Source organism: Emys orbicularis, chromosome 16 (genome assembly GCF_028017835.1).
Source record: "Emys orbicularis isolate rEmyOrb1 chromosome 16, rEmyOrb1.hap1, whole genome shotgun sequence".
NCBI lineage: Eukaryota > Metazoa > Chordata > Testudines > Emydidae > Emys > Emys orbicularis.
The window spans coordinates 27,460,207-27,472,704 of NC_088698.1; the positions used below are offsets into that span (position 1 = coordinate 27,460,207).

The 12,498-nt window shown below is 40.6% G+C and overlaps 1 protein-coding gene across 1 annotated transcript in view; it reads left to right on the forward strand.

The window, feature by feature from the left end:
• Nucleotides 1–12,498, forward strand: part of KNTC1 (kinetochore associated 1) — a 72,134-nt gene that overhangs the window by 26,336 nt on the left and 33,300 nt on the right. Inside the window, exons 27-33 of the mRNA XM_065417797.1 lie at nucleotides 36–139; nucleotides 319–424; nucleotides 3,944–4,078; nucleotides 6,025–6,144; nucleotides 7,715–7,784; nucleotides 7,860–7,927; nucleotides 10,999–11,288. Coding sequence (XP_065273869.1) covers nucleotides 36–139; nucleotides 319–424; nucleotides 3,944–4,078; nucleotides 6,025–6,144; nucleotides 7,715–7,784; nucleotides 7,860–7,927; nucleotides 10,999–11,288 — 893 coding nt within the window. The remainder of the gene's footprint in view (nucleotides 1–35; nucleotides 140–318; nucleotides 425–3,943; nucleotides 4,079–6,024; nucleotides 6,145–7,714; nucleotides 7,785–7,859; nucleotides 7,928–10,998; nucleotides 11,289–12,498) is intronic.

Below are 12,498 nucleotides of genomic sequence, written 5' to 3' on the forward strand. Positions count from 1 at the left end.
GCTTTGTTTTCAGAGAAATTTGGATTTCTTTGCAGCTGATATTTGATGCAGTACTGCAGATAATGCATGGTGCTGTGGTGCCTTGGAGTGCAGCTGTGGAGCAGCTGGTGAAGCAGCATTTGGAAATGAAACATGTCAAGTAAGGGAACATAACTTAACTCCTAACACCTATCTCCTCAAAATCTTTTAAGATATTTTACTCTTTTTTTTGTTTTTTCTTTCAATTAGAATTCAGGGTTGAACTCTACCTTTATTTTTTTTTTAATATGCAGTTAGAAGAAGCAAAGCTATTAATAATAGTGACACATCTATTTGTAGAGTGAAGTTATTGCAGGAAAGTTCTAGACTGATGGAGATGAGGAAGCTGTTACGGGGCTATGGAATGAGAGATACTAATCTTTTAAAGGACAAAGAGATGATAATGGTAAGTGACGAGATACTACTTTTATTTATATTATTTTTACTTTGCTTCTATGATATATATTCAAATAAAGATTACTACACAAGGCTTTGAGTATTTTCACAAGACTTTAGGAGCCAGATTTTGAAAAGATCTTACCACCCAGCGGCTCCCATTGTTCTATTATTTCTTTTGAAAAGTCTGGCCACTTCCTTTAGATGTCTAAATGAGAGCCGAGCTCTATTGAAAAAAATCAGACCACACAAAGACAATCCAGAACAAGTAAAAATAAAATTAGCAAAACAAGTGTAACTTTTAGTCCTCATTCTCCTGCTTTCGGGAGACAGGAACATTTAAGAACTACTAAAATGGTTTGTTGGCTGGATTAGAAGTAAGCATTTGTAGTCTACTGTTGAGACATGTTCAGAAAGGTGCTTATTAGTTCTTTCCATTGTTAATGCTACCACAGGCTATTATCCTGTACAAAGGAACCAAACACAAATGAGAGGATTACAAAAGAAAGAAAATGTAGTCCTGCATTTTCTAATCCAAATGGGATTTTGTAACTACCTGTGGTTTGGTGCACTGTCCTTTTTCTTAATGAGATGCCTGGTAAAGAAAAACGCTATTCAATACAGATCTCTGCAAAGTATTTGAAAAGCAGTCTTAGTCTGCTTCCCACCCCCCATCCGCCGCAATGCACCAGTGGCAATTCTCAGACAAAGTTAGAGATTAGATCTTTAGCATTTCTCATGTCCCTTGGGCTCTGTCTACACTTATGGCTAGGTGTAGAATACAGACAATGAACACCCATGTGACCATGGTCACTGGAGGGCCTATGCTGAGAATGCTCAATCAGGCAGACTGCAAAGAATAGGGCAGACAACCTTAAGACTGGTGGTGTAGTTTATAATTAGGGCCCTACCAAATTCACAGTCATGAAAAATGCGTCCCGGACCATGAAATCTGGCCTCCTCCCGTGAAATCTGGTCTTTTGTGTGCGTTTCCCCTATACTATAAAGATTTCCTGGAGGAGACCAGTGTTTCTAAAATTGGGGGTGCTGACCCAAAAGGGAGTTGCAAGGGGGTCGCAAAGTTATTTTAGGGGGGTTGTGGTATTGCCACCCTTACTTCTGCGCTGCCTTCAGAGCTGGGCAGCTGCAGAGCAGCGGCTGTTGGCTAAGCATCCAACTCTGAAGACAGTTCCCCACCAGCAGCAGCAGCGCAGAAATAAGGATGGCAATACCGTACCACGCCACCCTTACTTCTGTGCTGCTGCCTTCAGAGCTGGGCGGCCAGAGAGTGGCAGCTGCTGACTGAGGGCCCAGCTCTGCAGGCAGCAGTGCAGAACTAAGGGTGGCAATACCATACCAGGCCATCCTTACTTCTGTGTTGCTGCTGACAGTGGCTCTGCTTTCAGAGCTGGGATCCCAGCCATCATTCACCACTCTCCAGCTGCCCAGCTCTGAAGGCAGTGCTGCTGCCAGCAGCAGTGCAGAAGTAAGGGTAGCAGTACCACAACCCCCCTCCCCCTGATAACCTATACACACACACACACACACACACACACACACACACACACACACACACACACACACACACACACACACACACACACCTTTTTGGGTCAGGACCCCTACATTTACAACACTGTGACAATTTAAATAGCTGAAATCATGAAAGTTATGATTTTTAAAATCCTATGACGGTGAAATTGACCAAAATGGACCGTTAATTTGATAGGGCCCTATCTGTAATTAAATTTCACCAAGCCAGTAACTAAATAGCTTCTGTAATGCCTTACTGGTTATCAAGAAGCCAAAATACAGTTCCCTTTAAGCATTCCAGCCTTTGGTTCCCCTCCAGACAGTCAAGTCTAATATAGTGAGGGTTACTGAAAACCTTATTCACTATATATGAAGTTCTGCCAATCCCAAGAGATCAGATACATTACCCACCAAGTCAGTGAATATTTCAGATCTTACCCAAGTACATGCTTACAGCCAATCCTTTTTAACTAAATCTAAGATTTATTAATAAAAAGCGTTGCTATAGTTAAAGATCTTTATATATACAGATATGAATACAGTTCTTAGGTCAGTTTCATAGCAGAGATGGTGAGGTTGCTGATTTGTAAAAATCCTTCTAGAATCAATTTAAAAGGTTATAGTCCAATAGGCTATCCATGTGCAGAGTTTGTTAAAATTCTTCCATGAGAAATTGCAGGTATAATCCAGAGTAGACCTGGAGACCTCAGTCTTGTGACTTAGACTTTCCCTGACAAAGTTTAAGCAGATCTGAGATAAAACAGGATCAGGTATGACTTCCTTTACAGTGGAAGCAAGCTGTGGTCACAGCAGGGCTTCCTTGGCTGAAGAATAGGTAATGTATATAGTTGCTTTGAAGCTAATCCCTATTTCCTAGGTTTACACCGGAAACTAGTTGCATTTATTAGCATAAGGCAATTAACCATCAGGCAGTTCACAGGTAGTCTACTACAAATTTCAAAGACAAATGACAATATTATTACACCACACGTTCCATCTAAATATTAATATCCCCTTTTGATTGCTGAATCAATAGAATATAGTCATGAAACATTATTGACAGGAACAGAAGTTTAGCATCTACAGGCTAATTAGATCACATTGTTAAACTTATAACAACATATAGGTAAACACAGACAAATACAATTAGTATCTATTCTTAATTCTCTAACAATTCAGGCCTACATTTCAAGGACTGTAGTCTATTTCAGTGCTTCTCAAAGCTGGTCCGCCGCTTGTTCAGAGAAAGCCCCTGGCGGTCCGGGCCGGTTTGTTTACCTGTTGCGTCCACAGGTTCGGCCGATCGCGGCTCCCACTGGCTGCGATTCGCCGTCCCAGGCCAATGTGGCCTGCGGGAAGTTGCGCGGGCCAAGGGATGTACTGGCCACCCTTCCCACAGCCCCCATTGGCCTGGGACGGCGAATCGCAGCCAGTGGGAGCCGCGATCGGCCGAACCTGTGGACGCAACAGGTAAACAAACCGGCCCGGACCGCCAGGGGCTTTCCCTGAGCAAGCGGCGGCCCGACTTTGAGAAGCACTGGTCTATTTAACATGGCTTTGCTAACTATCTACAAGGAATGGCCCTGTTTACCATTTCAGTACTCTTCTAATATGTCCTTAAAGGTTATTTTTGGGTCATGCAGCCTTCTGGTTGTTTTAACCCTTGCTGGCTCAGCATCACAGCCCAGCTAACACAGGTATAAATAGCAGTGTAGTTGGTGAGGCACTGTTTAGGCAAGTAAAATCCAGATGCACTAGATCTTTACGGTATGTACCCTGCATGGCTCTTTACATGCCCAAGGAGTGCTTCCCACATTTACATTGCTATTTTTAGCAGCGTAGTGTACTGCTGCCTCCCTGCTGCCAGAGCTTTTCCCTGCTGTAATGAAAGGCTCCAGCATTGTGGAAAAGCTCAGGCAGGGAGGAAAGGCTCTGGCAGTTCTGCTTCTAACGTTTCCAGCAAGATTTAGTATCCATGTCTGTTTTCTTGTTTCAGAGACAGGTGAAATACATTCTCAAACAAGATACCCCTACTTCTTTGGAAGATGCTTTGAAAATTGTAGCAGCATATATGTTGCCAAGTGTGGAAGTCTATATTTTGAGGATGGTGGACCTGATTGATCGAGATAGGGTATGAAAGTTTTCGTAGTCATTTGATATCTACCTTAAAAAATACTTGGGGCCTATTTTTCAGAACTGCACAATTACTGCAGTTTGACAAACATCTGTGTATGCAATTCGTGCAATCATACTAACACTGGTTGTAGCCAATATTATAGTATTGAAAATCAAGCCTATATATATAGACTAAGATATGAGTAAGTTAAATTTATCATGGTTTTCCATGAACTAATGCATAATCACTGAAAGCATGTGTACAATACAGAAACTACCATATTTTGATATAAAGTGAAAAACATGGTAAATCCTCCTTCATTCACTGCCAAAAAGAATGAAAACAGTGGATGCTAAAATAAAATATGCTAGAAATCTTCTAATAAGCTTTTCTGCAGTTGCTGTTGAGTGTGGTTGACTTTCTCCAAGCCAGCAAGAAAAGAGTCCATTTCTGGCTTGGCAGCATTGCCATATTGCCACAGGGTGTCAAAACATGTCAGTTTCCATGTTGTAAAGAGGGCCTAAGAATTGGAGTATGTCACAAACCATTTTTTGTGGGAAGGGCTATTGAGCAACTCTTTACTGGCACAAACACCCTCCTTCTGCATCCCTATGACTAGCAGGTGTTTTCCTCTTCTGCAGCGCTTTCTGACTGGACAATTTAGGTCACAGTTCACCAAAGCACTTAAGCACATCCTTAAGTCCTACTGATGTTAGTGGGACTCAAGAATGTGCTGAACCTTCAGCATGCGTAAACGGGGAATTAAATGATTTAGCACCGCTGTATTATGAGAGGAGTCTGTTTAGTCATTGAATTGCTGATCACCTTTATCTATGATTTAAGGCTAAGATTTTGTTATGGTTATTTTTAGTAAAAGTCACAGACAGGTCATGGGCAATAAACAAAAATCCATGGAAGCCGTGACCTGTCTGTGTGACTTTTGCTGCTGCAGCTCCATGGTTTCCCCCGCCCCCATGGTGACTGGGAGTTGAGGTTCCCCTTCTGCCCGCGGCAGCTGGAAGCTGCAGGGTGAGCATATTTCCCAAAGAGAAAACAGGACACTCCCAGCCACTCGCCGGAGGTGTCCCCTTCCCCCCTTCCTCCCCCCCCCCCCCCCACAAGGCTGTCACCAGTCACTGGAACCCTGAGGAGGGCCCCCTCAGGAGACTGTCACCTATCACTGGAACCTTGCAGGGGGCCTCCTGTCACTGCTGTCACTAGAACCCTGCCAGGGCCCCGCTGGCTGCCAGCCCGAGTCCCACAGCCCCTGGGGCTGACCAAAGAATGTCAGGGAGGTCTCTGGACGTCATGGATGGATTCCGTGACATAAAGGTAGCCTTATCTATGATTATTCTTGCATATCAGGATCTGGGTCTAGGATATTCCTCCCTGTAATGGACCTGCAGTGTGGTAGGCTCCTCTAATTGAGGAACTAGACAGGCCCCCTCCAAAGTACAATTTCCCACCCTAAAAATCTGAGAGTCATTTTTTCAACACTAACCAACTTCTGCTATTCCACTCTCTTACCAGCATGTGGTAATAAAAGTAGTCATACTTGCATAGTCCTGCTTACAAATGCTATGTAATCAATTGTTTTGCAAGAACTCTTAAAGAAATAGCTTTTTTCTTTACCTATTGTATTTATCAACAAATAAACTTGTAGTTTAGCTGCCCTCAGATCTCTGAATCAAAGGATCTACACATGTTAAAAACTATTTTGGGATATTAGAGAGTTTGTATGTTATGGCAAACTGTGTGCTCTATAAAAGGGGAGAGTTAATAGACTCCCCAAGTTGTAAATTGAACTTAAAAAGTCTCTCATCTGGTGGGGTGCCATTATAATGTCAGACAGTAAAGAGATAATGATAAGATAACTGACAAGAAAATTAAAGTTCTTTCAACAACAAATACTCACTCTTGTCAAACTATTTTTGACTTCTGCCTTATAACTTTGTTTTCAGGGAGAGGACTCTCTAAACTTATTAAAATCTCTGCCTATTGCTGAAGCTGAGGAAGTTGCAGAGAGATTGTCTATATGGGCAAGATTGGTATTGCAGAAAGAAGCAGATAATTCTGAAGAGGTACTAACTAATTTCACTTCGTAAAATACATGTACATTGATCATTCTAAATGCTGCTTTCAACACGCGTAAAAAATGGGGGTGATTAATGGAGAACTGGTAAAAGCTAATGTACCTTTCAGAGATATAAAGGTGCACATCTCTTGCTTTCTGTATCCATTCATCCATTTGTAAAAAAGCAAATCATGTAAGGTAAAACCACTGTGTCAGAAATGTTCCCTGTATTTTTGAGGCACATTTTCATCTTGGTACAGAGACTTGCATATTTGACTCCCATGAGTATTAATTAAATTACAAATGTAAATCCTAATGCATTACAACTAATTTTACCCCGTTGTAAATTCAGGATTTAACAAACAAATATAGCTCAAATAATTTTAAAATAAATGTGGTCTAAGATCTAAAAAAAGTTTGTAAATGGTATAGCATTGACATGTGCCAAAATTACATAAAGTTCTTCTTTTAGGAGTGTCCTTGTGGGTGCTCCACTTTAGGTGTCTTGGCGCCCTGCGCTTCTAGTCGGAGACTTGTGGTAGCAGTGCCCTGGTTGGCCATGCATGCGCGGCAGCTGTCTCACGCTGCTCTGAGTGGTTACTCCGCACGGGCAGCCAACCGTTACCCAGTTCCTTCTCTACCACCTTTGGTTTTGGTCGGAACGATAGCAGCACCCTTAACAGCTCTCATATTCCTCTAATTTCTTCCCCTTCCTTAGTTATTTCCCTCGTTATTGATTTCTCCTTTCATTTTTGTTCTATTTTACCATTTAGAAAAAAGGGGAAAAAATCCCGCCCCCCCTTTTTTTTTTCTCCCCACCTCAGGTGCGCAGTCGCCGAAGAGGCATTGGCCTGGCTCTCCAGGTTTCAAACGCTGTCTGACATGCAGACTTTCAATACCTGTGGCAGACGGCCACGCACAGTGTGTCTGTTGCCTGGGGGAGACACGCATTTACCAAAAGTATCCTCACTGCAAGAAACTCACAGTGAGGACAAGAAAGGCTAGGGGCCTCCAACTAAAACTTTTAATGATGGAGAGATCCTTCTGACCTGCCTCCGACCCCAAGTCCAGGACACCTCCTCGCCAGTCCTTACCTGCAGCTGCCTCAGTTATGGGGTCCTCTTCAAAAATGGCTGCTAAGGACCCTGGTCCTAAAAAAGCCACAAAAAAGTGGTCTCGTGCTTCTCCACACCGTGATTCGCCTCCTAAAAGGTGATGTCCACCCGCAAAAACTGCCCCGGTACCGACAGCGCCGGACCGCGAGGCACCAGGGCCGTCCGGTACCGAGACGTCCCAAGGAGCAAAAGACCCAGTGCGGTCTAGCTCTCATAGTTTTTCTCCTAAGCCTCATAGCTTGGCTCCGAGGGAACCGAACAAACCTCAGGCACAGAGCAGCGCTATGGCCCACATCCTAAATTCATACCCAAGGTTGCCTCCCTCTTCCATCTCAACGAACCCATTTACTTACCTATATTCTTTCCCAAGCTGCACATCGATAATCTGAGCTGTGTACCTAAGACTATTTACCCACCAAAGGCCAAATGAAATATTAACCTTTTTTTTTTTTTTTTTTCCAGCGCAAAACACAAATGTGTATAACAAAGACACTTGTGGAGGTTCTTAAATTCCTGCTTAGCATTCAGAAAGGTAAGTTGTAACTTACCCCTTTATGTATTGTCCCAGTAAGTAGCTCAGTAAGTAACTATTTTTCCTATTTTACAGAAAATCCTCTGAAGGAAGATGAATGTAAAGCAAACTTAAAAATGTTTGAAACACTTGCTAGCTTGCAGGTAAGTATTTTATAGTTACAAGAAATTAAAATAGGTTTGAAATTACCCTGATTAATGTTATTAAATGATGCATTTTTAAAAATGAATCCTATTAAAATGTAATTTTAGCTACAATTTTACTATGTTCTGTGTGTGTAATAGTAGCTTACAAATAAATTAAAAATATTCAAATGGCTATGGATGATGAAGATTGATCAACAGATTTTGTCATTTAAAACATTATTTCCATGCTAGCATTTTAGGGAATATAAAGCAGAGTGGATAAAAATAAATATATATATTTTTAAAAAATGAATAAATTAACCCTGATTTTATTTACATTAAAGGTTAAAAAAAAAGAGGAAAATATATTTAAACAGGTTTATTTTTAATTTGAAATTATGACAACTTATGTTAAGGCCTAAACTTAGTATAATTTAAATAAATAAAACTAATGTGCTGCATCAGTGAGCCCTTCTCAAATTTTTGAGTTAAAGGGGTCTGCTTATTTAATTATATACAGAATCAGGGGGAAAATATCCGCTCACATTTTATTAAATGTCACAAATGTCATGTACTATATTCAGTAACTATTATTATTTTCAGTCTTTACAATGATGTTGGTATTTACATTTTTTTCAAATGTGAATACTTCCAGTTTCTGTTGTGCAGAAATGATTTTGCCTTAATTACTTTTCGTTGCAGTTTAGCTAGCAGGTGCAGAGAGAACACTTTTTTTAAAATTTAATTCCAGTTTCCATCTAAATGCAGCTTGACCGAAGTTGTGTAATAAAAAATTAACGTATAGTAAATAAGAAATGTGACTCCCATTTCCAACATAATAAAAAATGTAAAAATTAAGAATTTGAATAAATGTATGTTGTGCTTTATAACTGCTTAAATAAATATGTATAGATATAGTGTATCCTCCTGGTTAGCAAAACGCGAAGTGTGAAACTTAGTGTAAAAACTATATTTAGTTGCAAATCAATGAGAATGAACCTTTCTTTGGGAAAATAACCAAAAAGCACAAGAAAACAAAATTAAAATGGATTTAAATCAAGGCTTCCTGTTTGCTGATTTAAATCAGTCCATCCTGGTATAAAGTTCCCAGGCCATATGTTGTTGGTGGCTGAAAAAAATTCATACCACTTAATCTTGAGTTAGGGCATATCTACACGGTGCAGCAAGACGCATGCTAGGGGTGTGATTCTTACTAAACAGGAAGTGTGGTCTAATGGACAGAGCACATTAATGGTACAATTTGAAATGGTCGTACATTAAAGAACATCAGGGAACTTTTATTGTGCACCAGCAGGGTCGCAGGGTCTACATGGACCTATTCATGCACAATGCATTAATGTGCTTTAGAAATCACACCTCCATAATGCGCATTGCCATGTTGTGTAGACAAGCCCTTAGTGGTGTTGATGTTCACCATTACTTTTGTGGCATGCTCCAAGCTAGTCACTGCCTTGTTAGCACTGACTTGCCCAAAGCCATGCAGTGAGTCATTTGCAGAGTTGGGATGCTTTTATATTTTTATGGGTTTAATTGTTTGTTTTATTATAATAGGTTTATATTAAAGTAGTTTGGCTGTAACGCAAGGGACCTACAGGCCATATCCTGCATGTTGAGCTAAGGCAAAGTTAGCATACATAGGTTTGGGACTAGGTAAATAGTAATAAGTTAAGCATAAGGTTCATATATGGCTGTAACCTTTAACTTAAATAGATATGCAGGTTGGCATAGGGGGCTTTCCGAAGTTCATGTCCTCTGTAAATCACAGCTACACCACAAGGTACACAAAACAGGTACACCACAAGGAAAGAACCAAAATAACCGGAAAAACAAAAATAACAAATGTAAAAATAATTCAATGTTATTAATATGTATATATATGTTATTAATATGTACAAACATACCTGCCTATAAAATAAGTGTACCCCAACATTTCGGTGGGTAAGAAAACTAAGTTTGGACATGGAAGAAGGGCTCAAGCACCCACGCCCTATAAGAGGGGTGACCCACCATGCCAAGGAGGCGTCTAAGCTGCTGCTGCTTCTAAGTTTTTTGTTTTTCTGAGCTTCAGAGCTTGTTTACTAAGTTTTTTCTAAGCTCCAAGCTTCTTCGTTCTTAACTTATTAGTCTGTTAGTTTTAATTTTAAGTTTTAAGTCAGTCAGTTAGTTAAGTCAAATTCTAAGTTAGCTTCAATAGCTTTTGCTCTCTAGCTTCTTCTAAACTCTGTATCTCCCACTCTGTATCTCCCACTCAAAACCTGAGGCAAGGCTGGTCCTTTGACTCTTATCACCAGGTCATGAAGAAAGGGTGTAAGTATTTTAATCAAAAGCTTTATAGTATATCATATGTATCTTTAGAATAATAGTACTGCATTTGTAACTCTAATTATTTTACCATTTAATTACTATTTAATTATAATTCTGTTTATCCCAATAAAAGTCTTTAAGAAATATTGGTCCCAGTGTGAGCGTCCTGTCATACCCCGAGGGTCTTTTGCATACGCTGTGTAGCCTGATTCTGGGACAAGAACTTTATTATCTTCTGATTAGATTAATTGGCGAGCCTATAACCCATACTGTCCAAATTAAGAATATTAACCTCCTAAATCAGGCAACACTAGTAATATATTTAAACTATCAAGAAACAATATCATCTTGCCAGTTCTCACTTCACTGATCCAAAAATCTGATGATCTTGCCAAAAATCCTAATAATTCCACCCACTTCTCAGCAAAGATGTTCTAATAGTGCGGTAATGTTGCATATTACCAAGAATTGATTACCTTTTGCATAGTAGACTGCAGTATATTTGCTCTATTAGGAAGTATTACATAGTTAAAACGCTTTTTGATGCAATCTCTTTTATTTTGTTTGTTTTGGTTTCATACTAATTAGCTATATTCTTTAATCTACAGTGGGTTTTCTAGTGACCAATGTGAACTAGTAAACTCTATTTTGTGATCAAATTCATCTGTGAATGAGGGAACCAGTGTAAAAACTTAAACAAAACAAATTTCTAAAGTAAGTCACATGAATAAGAAGGTTCTGTTCTATTTGACTTTTTGTTGCAGGAGGATTTTGATATCTTTATTTCAGTCAAGGATTATGGGAATCCTTTGTTGATGTCTCAGCTCCTTGAAGAGCACATAAAAGCCTATGAAAGTATCCGATCCACGGCAAAATCTAGAAAAGTGCAAGCAACGAATTCCAAAGATGATAGTAAAACAAAGAACTGTTCCACTGAATCAAGACTTTACAAACTAGCTTTGCTTCTGCAAACAACAGAGCAAGAGTTGGGGACAAAGCTGGCACTGAGGTCATTAGATGCTGGAAAAATTGAAGAGGCACTAAAGCTATGCAGGTAAAATTTCAGAAGAGTTTAGGACTGGTTAGTATTAAAGTAAGAAGTAGGCAGTAAACTATTTCTGGTACTCTGCAATAGCTGGTAGCTGTAATGCAAAGGCAAGATTGACTAGAGGGAAGAGGAGCCACACAGCTGATCCACTTAAGCAATATACTGTGTTGCGTAGAAGGCTGCAAGAGTAGGTTCACCTTGGATTGTTTGGTGTCTCCCAGGGTGTTTTTCCATAACTTGGTTATTAATGCCATCTCTTTACTAAGGCTATGTCTACACTAAAAAGTTAAGCGATGTAGCGACATAGTTAAGTTGACCTAACCCCCAGCATAGACAATGCTAGGTCAACAGAAGAATTCTTCCATCAACCTAGCTACCACCTCTCTGGGAAGTGAATTAACTACAGCAACAGGAGAACTCCTTTCCTCGCTGTAGAGAGTATCTACACAAGCCCTACAGCAGCGCAGCTGCAGCATTTCTGGTGAAGATAGCCTAAGTAAAGGATCTCAGTAACACAGCTGAGCGAGAGTGTGTATTTTAATTCTAGCAGTTGAATACTGTTGTACTGGATGAATAATCATTCAAGTAGACAATATTAGCCAGCCACTATATATAGCTGAGCTTCTTGAGTCCCAGGAATACATGAAAACCATCCAAACCCTAAGCTATCCTGCCTTCGGTAGCTGAAACTCTTTGATCAGCATACCTGTTTAGTTAGGGCCCTCAGTTACTTTTCAGTTATCTTCCTGAAAGTGGCACAAAATGGAAGTTAAACTAAAATAATTTATAACTAATTTCACAACAGACAGTAGTTGTATACAAGGTAAGCACTAGTTGTCCTTTTTCTTGCATATCAGTTTATTCAGTTTTCAGGCCCAGCAGCATCACCTATTGGTGAGCTAATTTACTTAAATGTTGTTGGATAGGGTTACCATATTTCCACAAGCAAAAAAGAGGACACTGGGGGAAGGGGGGGGAGGAGCCCCGCTCTAGCCCTGCCCAACCCCCATCCACTCCTTCCCACCCCCTGATTGCCCCCCTCAGAACCCCCAACCCCCCCCCGCTCCTTGTCCCCTGACTGCCCCCTCCTGGGACCCCTGCCACTAACTGCCCCCTAGGACCCCACCGCTTATCTAAGCCGCCCTGCTTCTTGTCCCCTGACTGCCCCCTCCTGAGAACGCCCTACGACCCTACCTGTCCCCTGACTGCCCCGACC